This window comes from Schistocerca gregaria, chromosome 1 (assembly GCF_023897955.1).
Source record: "Schistocerca gregaria isolate iqSchGreg1 chromosome 1, iqSchGreg1.2, whole genome shotgun sequence".
Taxonomy (NCBI): Eukaryota; Metazoa; Arthropoda; class Insecta; order Orthoptera; family Acrididae; genus Schistocerca; species Schistocerca gregaria.
In genome coordinates this window covers 1,177,581,627-1,177,603,436 of record NC_064920.1, presented here as the reverse complement: position 1 = coordinate 1,177,603,436, position 21,810 = coordinate 1,177,581,627, and the positions used below count along the sequence as shown (strand labels likewise).

At 44.4% G+C, this 21,810-nt stretch overlaps 1 protein-coding gene across 1 annotated transcript in view; it reads right to left on the bottom strand.

Moving 5' to 3' along the window:
• Positions 1–21,810, bottom strand: part of LOC126297439 (Down syndrome cell adhesion molecule-like protein Dscam2) — a 384,987-nt gene that overhangs the window by 232,307 nt on the left and 130,870 nt on the right. Inside the window, exons 7-8 of the mRNA XM_049988328.1 lie at positions 3,610–3,763; positions 1,636–1,787 (exon numbers count right to left, since the gene is read on the bottom strand). Coding sequence (XP_049844285.1) covers positions 1,636–1,787; positions 3,610–3,763 — 306 coding nt within the window. The remainder of the gene's footprint in view (positions 1–1,635; positions 1,788–3,609; positions 3,764–21,810) is intronic.

Sequence of the window (21,810 nt, the reverse complement as noted above, 5' to 3'; positions counted from 1 at the left end):
TGCTTGCTTATAATAAACAGAGGTGAAACAAATTTGGAAAAATCAACAGAGTTTTTCAAAAATGACCTAGACATTGAAAGACTGCGCTTGCGCTTGATTGTATTAGCCGATATGGCTAATAAAAAAACAACTAGTCTTAAAAAAGATGCTGGATGTAAGAAAGTACATTACACAAGAGCCTGCAGTTGGAGAAATATTATGTGAAGTAGTGAAGTGCATTAAGCTTCTCCAAATAGTTCAAATCACAACAGCAACAGCAGAACGGTCATTAGCGCCCTTAGACGCCTGAAGTCATATCTCCGATCAAAAATATGACAGAAGCGATTGAACAGCTTGGCTGTTCTTCATGCCCATCGAGATGTTTTGGATGAACTGAATATCTGACCAGTCATCAACGACCTCATATTCAGTAATCCAGTCAGACGGTCGACATTTGCACCTTTCTAGAGACACTCTAGCCCTAATAATAGCATTTAGAGAAATATTTAAAAAATTTATAAAATAGAGAGTTAAATACAGACATAATGTTAAATTTTCAGTTTCGTAATATTAGTACTAGTTTACTACTGTATTAATATATTACTGTAGTACTGCATTAGTTATTTTCAAATACTTAAATATTTTTAGGGTGTAAGAGCTATTTACTTACTTTTTGACTGAAAGTATTAGGAGTACTTTATTAATTTTATTAACTGTATTAAAGCCTTAACTTTGAGTATTGTTTTTATTTAATGAAACCTGAGCCTTATTCAAATAAAGCTTAAATTAGCTATTTCACTTATTAATCAAAGTGCTATTACTGTGCGACAGCAATATTTTATGTTTTATTCTTTTAATGATAGTTTAGGATTTATTTAAACATAATTTCAGTCTTTTCAGAGCTATATATGCGACAGTCTATAAGCATGATTATTACTGTAAATTAAATTAGCTTTTTACGAAAATACCGTGCGTGTTTATGTTTTGTTTCTTTTTTCAAAGCCAAAAAATGTGTTGGGCTTGTCGAGTTTCTCGGAGTGTCGAGTTATCGAGAGTCCAGTTTTCTGGGTTTTAATGTTGATCATATGACTCTAAAAATGCTTAAAAAACTTTAAAACTCACTATTTTTCATCTAAAATTTAGAAAATTCTCCAGGGCAAGACCCCAGTGTGGCCGCCTCCCTCCAATATTTTTTAAAGACGGCGCCCCTGTCCACAGTAACAGGTTATATGCCGTGTACACAGGCAACTACTTATAGACATTGAGAACAGCTGCTGCCTGAACTGACATAAGCGAATTTTAATGAAATGCAGTTGTTCAAAATTTGATACAAAATAAAAATAAAACACAAAAATTCTCAACTGTTAGCAGTGGTCACATGTTCTCGAAACAATGTCTCATTATCAGAAAACCACAAATTTTTTACTACGAAACTCGTGTCAGTCCTCTTAATTCCATATCCTGATGCCAGCTTACCAACAGCTGTGACAAACTTGACAGGAGTAGGTCGAGATCTTAGATACAGTGCATACCTGATGAATGTCAAAGAAGCACAGAAGTACGCTGTGGCTATGAGTTTAATACCTCGCTTTGTAAAAGTAAAAACTGCACGTGTGTGGAAGAGAAGGGCCTAAGGAAGCTGAAGCGAATACCAACCGTAAATGTTGAGTCTGGCTTCGTGAGATGTGATGCCCATTGAGTTGGCAGCGCTGCAGGTATACAAGCCGCCGTCCTGCACGCGAACGGACGAGACGTTCACGTGGCTGATGACGTCACCGACTTGGTCTACATACTGGCCGATAGTGTACCTGCGAACAAACAGGTGATCTGAGCGCTATTGAAACAGTCGGTGCATCTCTTGGTGGCTGCCTAGTTATCTACGTGTCTCTCTAGCTGTGACGTATTTCTTTGCGGTTATGATAGGTACTGCCCAAATAAATGGAAAAAAATAAGAGATATATCGCGCAAATTGGTTGATAGAGGACATAGTGGAGCCAGACCAAAACTTGACATTCTAGTGGATGCATGTTTCAGCGTCTAAGCAAGTCTGTGTTTGCAATGCGAATGATGTCAGACATAGGAGATATAAAGATAAAAAAACTGGCATATGTTGCTTATTTTCACTCCATTATGTCATGTAGTGTCATATTTTGGGTAACTCCACAAACAAAGAAAACATTTTTAGAGTACAGAAGCGTATAATAAGAGTAATGAGTAGTGTAAATCCAAGGACATCATGTCTAAACCTATTCAAAGAATTGGGCGTATTAACCACAGCTTCTCAGTATATTTTTTCGTTAATGAAGTTTGTGGTAAATAATACTTTTTCCAACTAACTGCTTAGTACACAGTATCAATACCAGGAATAAGAACAATATACATAAAGATTTAAAATCACTTAGTCTTCCCAGAAAGGAGTCCAGTGTTCACCAACGATATTTTCAATAAGTTACCAGCAACCATTAAGAGTTTAGTTTCAGACAAGGCACATTTTAAAAATATTTTAAAAGAATGTTTGGTGGCCAACTCCTTCTTTTGCATCCATGACTTTCTCAACAAGTGCAGTAGACCATTTTAACGACAATTTATTATACTTTAATTTTTGACAATACTTGGTTGTAACAGCCAAGTAACTACCTAATGTGTGAATGATGGATGATGGAAAGCAGATGTAAGTCTTAAGTCTGTAAATAGTGGAAGTTTAATTTGAAATCTTGTACATAATCTGACCGTTCTTAACTGAGGGTGACTGAAATGAATAATTTACTTTAATTTTTGACAATACTTGGTTGTAATAGCCAAGAAACTAGCAATTGTCTGAATGATGGATTTAATGAAAGCAGATGTAAGTATTAAACCTGTGCCGGCCGGGGTGGCCTAGCGGTTCTAGACGCTACAGTCTGGAACAGCGCTACCGCTGCGGTTCGCTGCGGTTCGAATCCTGCCTCGGGCATGGATGTGTGTGGCGTCCTTAGGTTAGTTAGGTTTAATTAGTTCTAAGTTCTAGGGGACTGATGACCTCAGAAGTTGTGTCCCATAGTGCTCAGAGCCATTTATTAAACCTGTAAATGTTAGAAGTTTAAATTTAATTCGCGTACATAGTTTTATTGTTTATTGACTGAGTATCATTAAAATGAATGAAACTCAGGTTTTTCTAATTACATTTTTGTAATTTGTTTATCTGACATATTCCACACCCAGGAGGATTCCCTCTTTTATGGGTCTATGGAATGAATTTTTAGTCTAATATAATCTAATCTTATGCGGAGATGAAGAGCCACACTCTGGATGGACTACGGTGGAGGGTTGTAACAGATCAGTTTCCGGAACGAAGACCACAACAAAAATAACAAGCTTACTCTTTTGAATTGCAGGAATTTCTGAACACAAGTTGTTCTACCAAAATCTGGGATCACGCGACAATGCTACGAAATGTTACCATAGAAAATTCGTTGAAAATGTACATGGTTAATGAAGCAATACCTGACGTAGCAAATTTCTATATAGGGAGAATAAATGCGCCGGCGCTACTTTCCTGGCGAACTCAAGAGGACGCCAGTCAGGGTGATGGAGCGAATTGCGCATGTCCTGCAGAAGCTGAGCGCGGTGCACACCGGCGCCGACGCCTACCTGTGGCCGAGTCGCGAGGCGGTGAGGGGCCGGCCGTCGAGATGCCAGGTGAACTGCGGGGGCGGGCTGCCGGCGGCGGCGCAGCGCAGCGACACCGGGCTGCCCGGGCTCAGCGCCTGCTCCACGAACGTCCACTGCAGCTCCGGCACCGTGTCTGCAACGCGACGCAGCCCTCTCTTAGGCCGGTGGCGAAAATTCCTCCAGCCAGACCTTGTAACTTCGCACACAGACTGTTCGCCGTTGCCAGAGCGGTGCCGTGCACAGTTTGTGCCAAATACACTGAAGAGCTAAAGAAACTCGTTATTGTGTACATAGTTCCGCGTAGTCAGCGCGTACACAACTTTCCTACTAGAGCGCGTCCCGCTAAACACAACAGCGCAGGCGCAGCGCTCGTCCGTCTCCGCACTACGAGATGGCGCTGCCATAGAGACGGACCAAATACTACTTCCGCCGATCCGCGTATTAATATGTAATGCAGCCAATGAGATTGCTGCTAATGTAGAACCTTTTCTCCTCGCGGATCACACTCGCGCAGTGATACATGAACGCGCGAGCTATTATAACAAGTGTACAGACCTCCGATTAGTCAGTCTGCATCTGTCTGTACCAGTCTGTATGAGTTTTACATTTGTCTGTACCAGTCTATAGTCAAGTTTCAGCCTGCGCCTAATAAGATTACCATATTCCACTACATAGCCATGAAGATAAATGTATAGACACTTTTGTCAAGTATCAGAGATATATGTGAGAATAAGATTAACGCACCAAGACCAAAGGAACTTCAGATTGTCATTGTAAATAGCATCCAGAACCAAGTTAAGTAATTTTTATGCTTGTTATTATTTTAATAAATGTGTGTGAAAATTGATCAAGTTCTGTTTAAAGTTGGTCACTGTCAATCTGCTACTCTAAGCGTGCAAGTGGAAATTCTATCGTCTGACCTAACGGCAGAAGATAAACACGCCACGATAAGACCACGAGACATATGCTGACTCTCGCCTCCTTCGTTAGAGCGACAAGTCAATTAATCCGATGGTGTGTGCACTGAAGGTCTTACAGTATGCTCACCACGCTCGTACACCTGCCTAATATGGTGTAGGGACCCTGCGAGCACGCAGAAGTGCCGCAACACGACGTGGCATGGACTCGTCTAATGTCCGAAGTAGTGCTGGAGGGGACTGACGCAATGAATCCTGCAGGGCTGTCCATAAATCCATAAGAGTACAAGGGGGCGGTGCACAGTACATTGGTAGGCATTCCAGATATTCTCAATAATGTTCATGTCTGGAGAGTTTGCTGGCCAGTGGAAGTGTTTAAGTACAGAAGACTGTTCCTGCAGCCACTCTGTAGCAATTCTGGTCGTGTGGGGTATCGCATTGTCACGCTGGAATTGTCCAAGTCCATCGGGATGCACAATGGACACGAATGGTCACAGGTGATCAGACAGGATTCTTACGTACTTGTTATCTGTCAGAGTCGTATCTAGACGTATCAGGGGTCTCATATCACTCCAACTGCACACGTTGCACACCATTACAGAGCCTCTTCCAGCTTGAACAGTCCCCTGCTGACATGCAGGGTCCATGGATTCTTCAGGTTGTCTCCATACTCGTACACGTCCATCCGCTTGGTACAATTTGAAATGAGACTCGTCCATCCAGGCAACATGTTTCCAGCCATTGACAGTCCAATGTCGGTATTGACGGGCCCAGGCGAGGCGTAAAGCTTTGTGTCGTGCAGTCATCAAGGGTACACGATTCGGTCTTCGGCTCCGAAATCCCATATCGATGATGTTTGGTTGAATGTTTCGCCCGCTGACACGTGTTGAAATCTGCAGGAGTTTGCGGAAGGATTGCAGTTCTGTCACGTTGAACGATCATCTTCAGTTGTCGTTGGGCCCCTTCTTCCAGGATCTTTTTCCGGTCGCAACGCTGTCGGAGATTTGATGTTTTACCTGAGTCTTGATATTTACGGCATACTCGTGAAATGGTCGTACGGGAAAATCCCCACTTCGTCGCTGTCTCTGAGATGCTGTGTCACATCTCACTTGCGCAGACTGTAACCCCCGTTCAAACGCACTTCTCTTGATAACCTGTCATTGTAGAAGCTTGCTCTCTTACATAGGCGTTTCCAACCTCAGCACTGTTTTCTGCATGTTTACCTATCTCTGTAATTGAGTACGCACTACTATACCGTTTTCTTTGGCGCTTCAGTGTAATCATGCAAGGGCACGAGCCTTAATTCATTGCCATCTGCTGAGCCAAGCGCTTCGCCGTTAGAAGCGGCATCATCAGTTGTTTATGTGCTGACATTGTAATAAAACTGGTTATAGTGAGATAAGTGTAATAACCGATCTTGGATCAAATGAAATGACGGATTCCCAAGTTGAAGAATCAAAACCCAGGAACCCATTACCATACAGCGATACGAAAATGTGTAAACTTAAACATATATAAACAATGTAATAACGTTGATGATTATGGACCTCATAAAATGATGAGCAGTGACAAACAATTATTTACACCTTATTTATGTGTGTTTGAAAGATGATTGTACAAAAATACACTCCTGGAAATGGAAAAAAGAACATATTGACACCGGTGTGTCAGACCCACCATACTTGCTCCGGACACTGCGAGAGGGCTGTACAAGCAATGATCACACGCACGGCACAGCGGAAACTCCAGGAACCGCGGTGTTGGCCGTCGAATGGCGCTAGCTGCGCAGCATTTGTGCACCGCCGCCGTCAGTGTCAGCCAGTTTGCCGTGGCATACGGAGCTCCATCGCAGTCTTTAAAACTGGTAGCATGCTGCGACAGCGTGGACGTGAACCGTATGTGCAGTTGACGGACTTTGAGCGAGGGCGTATAGTCGGCATGCGGGAGGCTGGGTGGACGTACCGCCGAATTGCTCAACACGTGGGGCGTGAGGTCTCCACAGTACATCGATGTTGTCGCCAGTGGTCGGCGGAAGGTGCACGTGCCCGTCGACCTGGGACCGGACCGCAGCGACGCACGGATGCACGCCAAGACCGTAGGATCCTACCCAGTGCCGTAGGGGACCGCACCGCCACTTCCCAGCAAATTAGGGACACTGTTGCTCCTGGGGTATCGGCGAGGACCATTCGCAACCGTCTCCATGAAGCTGGGCTACGGTCCCGCACACCGTTAGGCCGTCTTCCGCTCACGCCCCAACATCGTGCAGCCCGCCTCCAGTGGTGTCGCGACAGGCGTGAATGGAGGGACGAATGGAGACGTGTCGTCTTCAGCGATGAGAGTCGCTTCTGCCTTGGTGCCAAAGATGGTCGTATGCGTGTTTGGCGCCGTGCAGGTGAGCGCCACAATCAGAACTGCATACGACTGATGCACACAGGGCCAACACCCGGCATCATGGTGTGGGGAGCGATCTCCTACACTGACCGTACACCTCCGGTGATCGTCGAGGGGACACTGAATAGTGCACGGTACATCCAAACCGTCATCGAACCCATCGTTCTACCATTCCTAGACCGGCAAGAGAACTTGCTGTTCCAACAGGACAATGCACGTCCGCATGTATCCCGTGCCACCCAACGTGCTCTAGAAGGTGTAAGTCAACTACCCTGGCCAGCAAGGTCTCCGGATCTGTCCCCCATTGAGCATGTTTGGGACTGGATGAAGCGTCGTCTCACGCGGTCTGCACGTCCAGCACGAACGCTGGTCCAACTGAGTCGTCAGGTGGAAATGGCATGGCAAGCCGTTCCACAGGACTACATCCAGCATCTCTACGATCGTCTCCATGGGAGAATAGCAGCCTGCATTGCTGCGAAAGGTGGATATACACTGTACTAGTGCCGACATTGTGCATGCTCTGTTGCCTGTGTCTATGTGCCTGTGGTTCTGTCAGTGTGATCATGTGATGTATCTGACCCCAGGAATGTGTCAATAAAGTTTCCCCTTCCTGGGACAATGAATTCACGGTGTTCTTATTTCAATTTCCAGGAATGTAGATCGGTATTTGATAGCATTTTCTTTGCTACATTTTTTAGAGGTAAATCTTTGCCTTGGGGCAGATAGTGGTACAAGTTTAAAGTGCGAGGATGAAGTATAAATTATGTGCTTGTTGTGTTAGCATGGTGGTTGATGTTAGTTTGTCTTTTGAAGTGAAATGAATGCAAATATATATATTCAACAACAGAAAGTCCGCCAGTGTTGATATTATTAAACAAAATGAAACCGAGCATCCTCTAGACTAGTATAAAAAAATTGCATTTCAGGAAGGAATTCGAGACTACAACTTTCAACAATGAAGGACAATTTAAAGATGAGTATTATGAAAACTGTTTATACCAGTTCTACCATTGCTATCTCTCGCTGCAATGTGTCGCTAACTCACCGTGCCAAGTGCTGTGATAATGTGACCAGCCAGCCAAATTATTAACTTACTTCAAAATTAATAAATCTACTTTAAGCTACAAGAGGGTAGTGACGGTTAGAACGTACAGCCATAACCGAGTTCTTGCGTCTTAGGTGAAATTCAGGCAAACCTTAAAGCTTCTTCACCGACTGTAAAATTTGTTCGTGAGGCCACTGACCGTTAAGTCAGTATATGTCTTTCTTTTAAAATCCTATTTTTAAGAAAAATTCTAAGTTTTAGATCTGGCTAAAATTTTAGTTTTAGTATTTACGTTGTTACGCTGTAACTGTTCTTGGTAAACTCACTGCTACCATTTACTTCACTGCGATAAGCCATTGGTGCAATTTGCAAGAATGATCAGAATTTGCCTTACACTGTTACCTTGCTAACTGTACTATATTGTGTTGTACTAACTTGAAGGTTTTGCGAACTAATGAACTATATCTTCAACTGGTCTTTATGTCAGTTTTGCAGTTTGCTATGTTTTGGTTTGTATTGTGCCTGCTTGTAACCTTAAGTTATTTGACTTACTGATGAATCGTGTCTGTTATTGGGCTCTAAGTCAATTTAACAGTTGCTAATTTTATCAAAGTATTTAACAGTCACTGTTAAGGAATTATGTTAATATTGGCTTTGATTTGCTACTCATTAGTACTATGTTTTGGAAGACACATGTCATGTGGCCTAAAGAATTTTTTTTTTTTTTGTTTTTCTTGTCTTGTTATGCTTTGATCACTACTTGAATTGCAAGTTATTTTAATTGAAATTTTTTCCTGACATTGCTTTACTGGTTTATTTTTCTAATTGTAAAGATTTGTGATTGATTTTAATAAACTGTTGTTAAGAAATACTTTAATTTGTGGTCCCAGCACTTCTATATTCTCCAGCCAGCTCCTTACCACTTCACCTAGTTTCCCCATTAACAAGTACCAAAATCATTAACACGACTCACATGAGAAAGGAACCCACACACATGGCACTGGGAAGATGACTCACGTTTCTGAAATAGGAATACGTACACCAACTCAAAGATGACTAACCAAATAATATAAATACCAGTCGCCGGCCGGTGTGGCCGTGCGGTTCCAGGCGATTCAGTCTGGAACCGCGTGACCGCTACGGTCACAGGTTCGAATCCTGCCTCGGGCATGGATGTGTGTGATGTCCTTAGGTTAGTTAGGTTTAAGTAGTTCTAAGTTCTAGGGGACTGATGACCTCAGAAGTTAAGTCCCATTCAAAACCTAGCTAATTAGGAGCATGCCAAGTTTTTATTAGTTCAATTTGCGATGTAACATCCACTTGAATAATATATGTAGTAAAAACTGAAAATCGGTTGCATTGACCTGGTAAATATTTTCCATTTATTTACATAGATACGACATACACTGTCAGATGGTGGCATTCTAACCTACAGTGTATGAAGATACAGAGTCTCCAGCATGAGTGGTATCTTTTCGCTACTTAACTTTCGTTACTTTGGAAAAAAAAATTCTTGAAGATTCTAAAAGTAATTTTAAGCTAAAGGCTAATTTCTGTTTTTTGTTACTTTTACTGATTGAAGATGATTGTTTAGCAACCGAAACTAGTAGTCAGTTGTAAAGTTATGTATTATTGACATCAGGACAGCTAAAAGACTAAAAAAAAAGTTTTAAGAGTATAGCTGATCGTTTATCTTTGTCACCTGATGATGTCGGATCTTACTAACGTTACGTATTACAGGGCACAACGTTTTGTGTCTTACTGGAAATATTATCCACCCTACGTCAACATTTACTTTTTAGCGTCAGGATGATTGTTTTAGATTCTTGGATGCCTTCGCTTCAGATGCTTTCTTAGGTTAATCACAATCAAATTGTTTGAACACAAAATCGTAGTGTGCTACTCTCTTGCTTTTACCTCTGACATAAAAATATCCGCAAAAATAATTATTTTCTGTCTTTTATTCATTGTTAACAAATACATTCAACTATACACAAAGGAGTGAATATAATATTTCTCCACTTCCGTGTCATATAGTACAACACATATGCGTAATATGCGAGTATAAGATTGTAGTCGAGAAAGCACAGCACCGTTAGGACTGTAAACTTTCACGACCTCTGCACTGGAATGTTTTGCGTAATGTGACAACCCTGCATCCGCCATTCCGCCTTTATCGACTGTTACCGAGAAAACTGCGAGTGGCATGCAAAATGGATGGAGCTACGACGTTACGGCTGCGATGGAATGTTGCCAGAGAACGAATATTTTACAGGCACGCGAGTAACACCCTCACCGGATGTAGCTATCTGTGTCTGTAATATGTTACTATACGGTATTCAAAGAAGCCTGTAATAGAGATAGGGCACAAATGATACTTATTTGATTAAAGTTATTGAAATTATAAACAGAATAAAGCATTCTATAAGGGGCAGCCAAATGAAAACGAGACACATGGGAAAATGCAAGAAATCTGTTTATTATTTCAAAAATAATAATTAAAACCGTTAATACATGTATCCCACTGTGAGATAAGACGTTCAGTGTCTTCATAGAAAAATGTTTGCGATCGCCTACGGAACCATGATTGAATCCAGGCCTGCGCCTCTTCGTCCAAAGCAAATTAAAAGTCACGAACGTCTTTCATAATGGCACGGAATATATGAAAATGGCATAGGGAGAGATAGAGGGTGGACAACATATGAGGTGTTCCATCTCCTGGGATATGCAGGCATTGGGATTAATTCGTGGTAAATATGAAGAATGTATTTTAAGTGCCATGATTCGGAAAATACATCCACTGTCGGAGTCAGCTGTTGCGGACAACAAGCTGCACATTCTTCCAGTGGATAGGGAAGCCACAGTGTAGCCGTTCTCTCGTTATTTTAACGGTGGACAGTAGCAGACTGTGAGCAGCGATACCATTCAAAACCAACACCGCCTCTACCACCGAATCGGGTACAAAAGCCGCCACGTCGTAGGTACGTAGGCAACCACGAAACATTTTCCCGTGATGGCATTGATCGTCTTGTCTCACAGTGGGATAAATACACTCCTGGAAATGGAAAAAAGAACACATTGACACCGGTGTGTCAGACCCACCATACTTGCTCCGGACACAGCGAGAGGGCTGTACAAGCAATGATCACACGCACGGCACAGCGGACACACCAGGAACCGCGGTGTTGGCCGTCGAATGGCGCTAGCTGAGGAGCATTTGTGCACCGCCGCCGTCAGTGTCAGCCAGTTTGCCATGGCATACGGAGCTCCATCGCAGTCTTTAACACTGGTAGCATGCCGCGACAGCGTGGACGTGAAAAGTATGTGCAGCTGACGGACTTTGAGCGAGGGCGTATAGTGGGCATGCGGGAGGCCGGGTGGACGAATCGCCGAATTGCTTAACACGTGGGGCGTGAGGTCTCCACAGTACATCGATGTTGTCGCCAGTGGTCGGCGGAAGGTGCACGTGCCCGTCGACCTGGGACCGGACCGCAGCGACGCACGAATGCACGCCAAGACCGTAGGATCCTACGCAGTGCCGTAGGGGACCGCACCGCCACTTCCCAGCAAATTAGGGACACTGTTGCTCCTGGGGTATCGGCGAGGACCATTCGCAACCGTCTCCATGAAGCTGGGCTACGGTCCCGCACACCGTTAGGCCGTCTTCCGCTCACGCCCCAACATCGTGCAGCCCGCCTCCAGTGGTGTCGCGACAGGCGTGAATGCAGGGATGAATGGAGACGTGTCGTCTTCAGCGATGAGAGTCGCTTCTGTCTTGGTGCCAATGATGGTCGTATGCGTGTTTGGCGCCGTGCAGGTGAGCGCCACAATCAGGACTGCATACGACCAAGGCACACAGGGCCAACACCCGGCATCATGGTGTGGGGAGCGATCTCCTACACTGGCCGTACAGCTCTGGTGATCGTCGAGGGGACACTGAATAGTGCACGGTACATCCAAACCGTCATCGAACCCATCGTTCTACCATTCCTAGACCGGCAAGGGAACTTGCTGTTCCAACAGGACAATGCACGTCCGCATGTATCCCGTGCCACCCAACGTGCTCTAGAAGGTGTAAGTCAACTACCCTGGCCAGCAAGATCTCCGGATCTGTCCCCCATTGAGCATGTTTGGGACTGGATGAAGCGTCGTCTCACGCGGTCTGCACGTCCAGCACGAACGCTGGTCCAACTGAGGCGCCAGGTGGAAATGGCATGGCAAGCCGTTCCACAGGACTACATCCAGCATCTCTACGATCGTCTCCATGGGAGAATAGCAGCCTGCATTGCTGCGAAAGGTGGATATACACTGTACTAGCGCCGACATTGTGCATGCTCTGTTGCCTGTGTCTATGTGCCTGTGGTTCTGTCAGTGTGATCATGTGATGTATCTGACCCCAGGAATGTGTCAATAAAGTTTCCCCTTCCTGGGACAATGAATTCACGGTGTTCTTATTTCAATTTCCAGGAGTGTATATTAATAGCTATGGCGATTAGTTTTGAAACAATAAACAGTTTACTTACTTTTGTCAAAATTCTTGTTTTAATTTGACTGCTCTTTATACTAAAAACAGACTACTGTTCTCTTTGCTTTTCACTGTCTCTATTAGGTGAATTCGGGAAATACCACCACCGTTATTTGTATAGGGACATTAAATATCGGCCATTCTCGTCTCTCTGTGACAAGGACTCCCGCTGTAGATTACATGGCATTCTAGTAAAATGAAATTTACATGATGGCCCGTTCCATCTTTGCAGATTATTAACTATCGTTACGCGTGTATATCAAAACGCTGTATTCAGAACAAAAGCTTTCGAGCGAATGTATATGCACTTCGATTTTGCCTGAAACGTTACAGGGTAATGCTGAGGTGAGCGCAATTGATTTTACACCTAAGAATCTCCGGAGCTTTCAGACTACACTCGCCAAAACCCTGTTTGTGATTCCTGGAGTATGACCGTTCAATATAAATGTGACATATCTGGCTGCGAAACGACAGCTGCAGCGAAAAGATGTAGACAGGGTCAATGAAATTGTAGGTCCCAGGATAACGAAAAAACAAAGCCTAAAACTCTAGAATATAAGCGAGAGGCAGTATGAATGGCAGGAAGTTATAAAATCTAGCAGAATTCATAGTATAGTTACTGGTACTAATGAGAGACCAAAATCGAAGTCCGCAGCTCGTGGTCGTGCGGTAGCGTTCTCGCTTCTCACGCCCAGGTTCCCGGGTTCGATTCCCGGCAGGGGTCAGGGATTTTCTTTGCCTCGTGATGACTGGGTGTTGTGTGATGTCCTTAGGTTGGTTAGGTTTAAGTAGTTCTAAGTTCTCTGGGACTGATGACCATAGATGTTAAGTCCCATAGTGCTCTGAGCCATTTGAACCAAAATCGAAATACAATAACTGAGGTGAGGTCACAGTGAGTCTTATCAGTGGCACGGTCATTGCCCAAAATACTTGTTTAAACTTGGGAAGTGATACTCAGAAAGATGCGATTGTGGACAGGTTCATCTACACTGTGGCGGATTTTATACCCGATAGCGTGGTGATCTTGGTGGTGGTTCTGAATGGTATAGCTGCTCACAGTTGGCTGTTGTCCACAGTTGAAATCGCGAGAGAATAGCGATGCTGTTGATTCCCTTACCACCGTAAAACTCCTATTGTTGTCCGCAACAGCTGACTCAGACGGTGGATATATTTTCCGAATCTTCACACTTACAGTACAATCTTGACACGGTTCCATGAAAAAATCCCAGTGCCTGTATAACCAGGAGCTGGAATGACTAATGCCTTGGCCACCCACTACCTGTGTACGATAAACCGCTTTATTATCGTGCGTCTTGCCCCTTCTTCGCGCAAATTGGATGTCAACGATCAGTGTCAAGCTAACGTCATCCCAATCACGCCACGTGACGAGACATTCCATTCGCCTTGGCAATAAGAGAGCCATTTCTTCAACAGGTTTATACTTCACACAATCTTCTTCAAAAACTGTTTTTTTGTGTACCACCGAAAACGGTTAAAACTGTACAGGGTAATTATGAAGTCTATTAAACATTTTATAAAAAATAAATACAGATAAATGGGCTAGAACAACGTAACAGTGATGCAGTTATGGAAAAGGCAAACTATCATCTTATTTACAATGTCGATAAATGTTCTGCGTCTCCACTATTTGTCACACAGCACACATATAATCGGCGTTCAAGTCTGCCCAAACCCGACCAGGCATATCAGGAGTGACGGTAAGAAAAGCCGCTGCGATGCAGTGTCGCAAGTGTTCGAGGTTTCGTTGTTCTGGTGGAACATGAACACTGTCCTTGATATAAACCCGCAAGAAAAAAATCGCAGGTCTTCAAGCTCAGCGACCTTGGTGGCAAATCAAGTACCACCAGGTCAGCGGTAAAAAAACGACTGATCCAGTGATGTGACAACGTCGTATTCAGTGAGGGTCGTATGCAGCTGTGGAAATATGGAGAGGTGTCACCTAACTAGAAAGATGAAACAGCTGCCGCCAGTCTCAAGTTGTGCCACGGATCACAACTGCAGAAAATCGAGACACATGATTGCACTGACATTTCTCTCAGCGAAGAAGAAGGGTCCAACACCGCAGACTCTAAGTTTTGAAACTGCCGGATGATAACGTAAACTGTCGACCCACTTGCAGACAATAATATTTTAAGCAACTTTTGATGGTGTACACAGAAAATGTCGTCTACAATTCCGTTTCTTTTAAGTTTGTAAGTGAGCATAAAAAGTGTGTGGCTTATGAATTGGCACACAGTGCAAACCGGAACAAAGGCTACTATTCTGTATTCAAATCAACGAGGAATCGAACACTAGCACTTCGTGATAATAGACTGTAAAGGGTCGAGTGATTCAACACTATACGTGGCTCAATACAACCATTATTTGTTTTATGTGTATTATACACAGCGGTGACAAAAGCCACGCGATAGGGAATGTACATATAAAGATGGCGGAGTATCACCGGTGCACAAGGTTTTAAGGGGAAGTGCATTGGCCGAGCTATCATTTGTATTCAGGCTAGTAGTGTGAAAAGGATTCCGGCGTGAATAGGGCCGCACGATGGGACTTAAGAAACTTTGGGCACGGAATAGTAGTGGGAACTAGGTGCGTGGGACACTCCATATCGGAAATCGTTAGGGAATTCAGTATTCCGAGATCCACAATGTCGAAAGTGTGCCAGGAATGCCAAATCTGAGACGTTTCCTCCAACCACGGACAAGGCAGTGGCCTACGGCCTTCACGTAACGCCAAAAGTAGCGGTGTTTGCGTAGAGTTGTCACTGCTAACAGACAAGCAACGCTCCGTGAAAAATCTGCAGGAATCAGTTTGCTTTGCTAACAGCACGACATCTACATCTACATCTACGTGATTACTCTGCTATTCACAATAAAGTGCCTGGCAAAGGGTTCAATCAACCACCTTCAAGCTGTCTCCATACCGTTCCACTCTCGAAAGGCGCGTGACAGGAACGAGCACTTAAATTTTTCTGAGCGAGCCCTGATTTCTCTTATTTTATTCTGATGATCATTCGTCCCTATGAGGGTGGGTGCCAATAGAATGTTTTCGCAATCGGAAAAGAAAAATGGTGACTGAAATTTCATGAGAAGATACCGTCGCAACTAAAAAAGCCTTTGTTTTAATGATTGCCAATCCAATTCACGTATCATGTCTGTGACACTATCTCCCCTATTGTGAGATAATACAAAACGAGCTTCCCTATTTTGTACTTTTTCTATGTCATCCGTCAGTCCCATATGATACGGATCCCACACCACACAGCAATACTCCAGAATAGGGCCGACAAGCGTGGTGTAATGTCTCTCTCGTAGACCTGTTGCACCTGCCAAGTGTTCTCGCAATGAATAGCAGTCTTTTTTCTTTATTCAGGGTCAATTGACACTTTCCGCACCATACAAATATCTTATCTAAATCATTTTGCAAGTCGTTTTGATCATCTGATGACTTTACAAGACGGTAAATGACAGCATCATCTGCGAACAATCTGAGACGGCTGCTCAGATTGTCTCCTATGTTGTTAATATAGACCAGGAAAAAGAGAGGGCCCATAACACTTCCTAGGGGAACGCCGGATATTACTTCCGGTTTACTCGATGACTTTCCGTCTATTACTACAGACTGTGACCTTTCTGACAGGAAACCACGAATCCAGTCGCACAACTGAGGCGATACTCCGTAGACACGCAGTTTGGTTAGAAGACGCTTGTGAGGAACGGTGTCGAAAGCTTTCTGGAAATTTAAAAATGTGGAATCAATTTGACATCCCCTGTCGATAGCACTTATTACTTCATGAGTATAAAGAGCTAGTTGTGTTTCACAAGAACGATATTTTCTGAATCCGTGCTGACTATATGTCGATAAATCGTTTTCTTCGAGGTACTTCTTAATGTTTGAATACAGTATATGTTCTAAACCCTACTGCAAATCGACGTTAGTGATATGGGCCTTTAATTCAGCAGGTTACTCCTACTTCCATTTTTGGGTATTGGTGTGACTTACGCAATTTTCCAGTGTTTAGGTACGGATCTTTCTATGAGTGATTGGTTGTATATAATTGCTAAATATGGAGCTATTTTATCAGCATACGCTGAGAGGAACCTGACTGGTATACAATCTGGATCAGTGGCCTTGGCTTATCTACATCTACATGACTACTCTGCAATTCACATTTAAGTGCTTGGCAGAGGGTTCATCGAACCACAATCATACTATCTCTCTACTATTCCACTCCCGAACAGCGAGCGGGAAAAACGAACACCTAAACCTTTCTGTTCGAGCTCTGATTTCTCTTATTTTATTTTGATGATCATTCCTACCTATGTAGGTTGGGCTCAACAAAATATTTTCGCATTCGGAAGAGAAAGTTGGTGACTGAAATTTCGTAAAAAGGTCTCGCCGCGACGAAAAACGTCTATGCTGTAATGACTTCCATCCCAACTCGTGTATCATATCTGCCACACTCTCTCCCCTATAACGCGATAATACAAAACGAGCTGCCCTTCTTTGCACCCTCTCGATGTCCTCCGTCAATCCCACCTGGTAAGAATCCCACACCGCGCAGCAATATTCTAACAGAGGACGAACGAGTGTAGTGTAAGCTGTCTCTTTAGTGGACTTGTTGCATCTTCTAAGTGTCCTGCCAATGAAACGCAACCTTTGGCTCGCCTTCCCGACAATATTATCTATGTGGTCCTTCCAACTGAAGTTGTTTGTAATTTTAACACCCAGGTACTTAGTTGAATTGACAGCCTTGAGAATTGTACTATTTATCGAGTAATCGAATTCCAACGGATTTCTTTTGGAACTCATGTGGATCATCTCACACTTTTCGTTATTTAGCGTCAACTGCCACCTGACACACCATACAGCAATCTTTTCTAAATCGCTTTGCAGCTGATACTGGTCTTCGGATGACCTTACTAGACGGTAAATTACAGCATCATCTGCGAACAACCTAAGAGAACTGCTCAGATTGTCACCCAGGTCATTTATATAGATCAGGAACAGTAGAGGTCCCAGGACGCTTCCCTGGGGAACACCTGATATCACTTCAGTTTTACTCGATGATTTGCCGTCTATTACTACGAACTGCGACCTTCCTGACAGGAAATCACGAATCCAGTCGCACAACTGAGACGATACCCCATAGCTCCGCAGCTTGATTAGAAGTCGCTTGTGAGGAACGGTGTCAAAAGCTTTCCGGAAATCTAGAAATACGGAATCAACTTGAGATCCCCTGTCGATAGCGGCCATTACTTCGTGCGAATAAAGAGCTAGCTGCGTTGCACAAGAGCGATGTTTTCTGAAGCCATGCTGATTACGTGTCAATAGATCGTTCCCTTCGAGGTGATTCATAATGTTTGAATACAGTATATGCTCCAAAACCCTACTGCAAACCGACGTCAATGATATAGGTCTGTAGTTAAATGGATTACTCCTACTACCCTTCCTGAACACTGGTGCGACCTGCGCAATTTTCCAATCTGTAGGTACAGATCTATCGGTGAGCGAGCGGTTGTATATGAGTGCTAAGTAGGGAGCTATAGTATCAGCGTAATCTGAAAGGAACCTAATCGGTATACAATCTGGACCTGAAGACTTGCCCGTATCAAGCGATTTGAGTTGCTTCGCAACCCCTAAGGTATCTACTTCTAAGAAACTCATGCTAGCAGATGTTCGTGTTTCAAATTCTGGAATATTCCATTCGTCTTCCCTGGTGAAGGAATTTCGGAAAACTGCGTTCAATAACTCCGCTTTAGCGGCGCAGTCGTCGATAACAGTACCATCGGCACTGCGCAGCGAAGGTATTGACTGCGTCTTGCCGCTTGTGTACTTTACATACGACCAGAATTTCTTCGGATTTTCTACCAAATTTCGAGACAATGTTTTGTTGTGGAACCTATTAAAGGCATCTCGCATCGAAGTACGTGCCAAATTTCGCGCGTCTGTAAATTTTAGCCCATCTTCAGGATTTCGCGTTCTTCTGAACTTCGCATGCTTTTTCCGTTGCCTCTGCAACAGCGTTCGGACCTTTTTTGTGTACCACGGGGGATCCGTTATTAAGTGATTTAAGCTGCTTTGATACACCGAGTATATCTAAATGGTTCAAATGGCTCTGAGCACTATGGGACTTAACATCTGAGGTAATCAGTCCCCTAGAACTAGGAACTACTTAAACCTAACTAACCTAAGGACATCACACACATCCATGCTCGAGGCAGGATTCGAACCTGCGACCGTAGCCGTCGCGCGGTTCCAGACTGAAGTGCCTCGAACCGCTCGGCCACTCATGCCGGCCGAGTATATCTACTTCGATGTTTCTCATCTTGGCAGTTGCTCTTGATTGGAATTCAGGAATATTTACTTCGTCTTCTTTGGTGAAGGAGTTTTGGAAAACCGTGTTTAGTAACTGCTTTAGTGGCACTGTCATCGCGCAGTGAAGGTATTGATTGCGTCTTGCCACTGGTGTGCTTTATGTATGACAAGAATCCCTTTGGGTTTTCTACCAGATTTCGAGACAGAATTTCGTTGTGGAAATTATTATTGAAGTAAGCGCAATATTTTGAACTTCTGTAAAACTTTGCCAATCTTGGGAATTTTGAGTTCTTTTAAATTTGGACTGCTTTTTTAGTTCCTTCTGCAACACCTCTGTGACCCGTTTTGTGTACCATGGGGGATCAGTACAATTTCGGATGAAGTTTTATGCCTGCCACCGGCTTTAAACATATAATTTTTCCAGCATATAGGGGGTAGATGGAAGTCACCACCGACTATATTTGTATGAGCGGCGTACTTAGAAGAATTGATAGTTTAGTCCGATTGTCAGGTATAACCTCTACCCATACCATATCACTTCAGTTTCGCTACAAGGCAAACGACCTCTGACAGCAATAAATACTACACCACCAACTGTATTTAACCTATCATTTCTGAACACTGTTAGGTCGTTTGAAAAATTTTTGGCTGAACTTATTTCCGGCTTTAGCCAGCTCTCTGTACCTACTACTATTTGAGCTTCAGTGCTTTCTATAAGGGCTTGGAGATCTGGTTATTTCCCAACACAGATACGACAATTTACAGCTACAGTACCAATTGTTTCTACAACTATACTGTGTTTTACCTGCCCACTTTTAGACGGACGCCCCTTCTGTGGTTCCCTGAGACCCTCTAACCTAAAAAACCGCCAAGTCCCACCCAAACAGCCCCCGCTACCCGTGTAGCCGCCTCCTGTGTGTAGTGGACTCCTGACCTATTAAGCGGAACCCGGAAACTCACCACCACCTCCCGATGGCGCAAGTCAAGGAATCTGCAGCCTACACGGTCACAGAACCGCCTTAGCCTCTGATTCAGACCCTCCACTCGGCTCTGCACCAAAGGACCACAGTCGGTTCTATCGACGATGCTGTGGATGTTGAGCTCCGTCTTTATCTCAGAAGCAAGACTGTCAGTTTTTACCATTTCCGCTAGCCGCCCGAAACCAGACAGAATCTACTCCCATCGAAACCGACACACGTCATTGGTACCGACATGAGCCACCACCTGCAATTGGCTGCACCATGTACTCTTCATGGCATCCGGAAGCACCCTTTCCACATCCGGAATGACTCCCCGCGGAATGCACACGGAGTGCACACTGGGTTCCTTCTCTCCTTGGCAGCCATGTTCCTAAGGGGCCCCATTACGAGCCTAATGTTGGAGCTCCCAACTACGAGCAAACCCACCCTCTGTGAATGCCCAGACCTTGCGGGCCGAGAAGCTTCCTCTGGAACAGGGTGGACGACTGCATCCCGCTTAGAGACATCGTCGGCCACAGATAACGCCCGAAACCTGTCCGTCAAACGAATCGGGGAGGCCCTACGATGCCCCTCGGAAAGTTTTTCGCTGCCTGCCACACTTTGGAATGATCTCCCACTCGACCACAGGTGAGGGGTCAACCTCAGTGCAGGCAGTGCCGGGGGAGGTCACAGCAGTGGACAGATCGGAGGACACGTGGGACGTGCTCGACGTCCATCGCATCCCCGCGTCCGTTCCCCCACAGTGACGCCCCTTGGCAGCAGCCTCAAGCTGTGTGACAGAAGCCAACGCAGCCTGGAGCTCTGAGTGAAGGGTCGCCAGCTCAGCTCGCATCTGTACACAACAATTATACTTCCTATCCATTACTGCAGTCGCTCCTCTTTGAAGCTCTTAAAAATATGTAACAAGCGAACGGTGTACTCGCCTTATTAGTAGCAGGAACTAGCGGTGCGCTCTCGCTGACGATCTGACAGACATCGCCTGCAGAGTCTCTTCTGCGCTCACGACGATATTGGTTGGATTCTAGAAGGCTGGAAAACTGTGTCCTGGTCATGTATTTCAGTTTGTAAGAGCTGATGGTGAATGTTCTAGTGTAGCGCAGAGCCCGCGAAGGGGTGGAACCAAGCTGTCAACAAGGTGCTGTGGAAGCTGGCGATGGCTCCATAAAGATGTGGGCTGTATCCACAAGGAATGGACTGGGTCTTCTGGAACAGCTGAACCAATTACTGTCTGTAAATGGTTATGTTCGGCTACTTGAGACTATTTGCAGCAATTCATGGACCTCATGTTCCCAAAGAACGATGGAATTTTCATGGATGACAATGCGCTATGTCACCGGACCACGATTGTTCGTTGTAGATTTGAACACTTTCTGGACAGTTCGAGTGAATGATTTGACCAGCCAGATCGCCCGACGTGCATGAATCCCATCCAATATCTATGGATCATGGTCGAGAGGCCAGTTCTACATCTACATCTACATATATACTTCGCTAGTCACCAAGAGGTGTGTGGCGGAGGGCACAATTCGCACCAAAGTCATATTTCCCCGTTCTGTTCCACTCGCGGATCGCTTGAGGAAAAAATGACTGTCTGAACGCTTCAGTACGAGCTCTTATTTCCCTTATCTTTGAATGATGATCATTACGCGATTTGAAAGTTGGTGGTAATATGTATGCCCTACATCCTCGGCGAAGATCGGATTTTGGAATTTAGTGTGCAGCGCCTTCCGTTTAGCGCGTCGTCTGTCTGTAAGTTTGTCCCACTTCAAACTTTCTATGAGATTTGTAACGCTCTCGCGATGGCTAATGTACCAGTCACGAATCTTGCCGCTCTTCCTTGGGCCTTCTCGATGGTTCAAATGGCTCTGAGTACTATGGGACTTAACATCTATGGCCACCAGTCCCCTAGAAGTTAGAGCTACTTAAACTTAACTAACCTAAAGACATCAACACAACACCCAGTCATCAAGAGGCAGAGAAAATCCC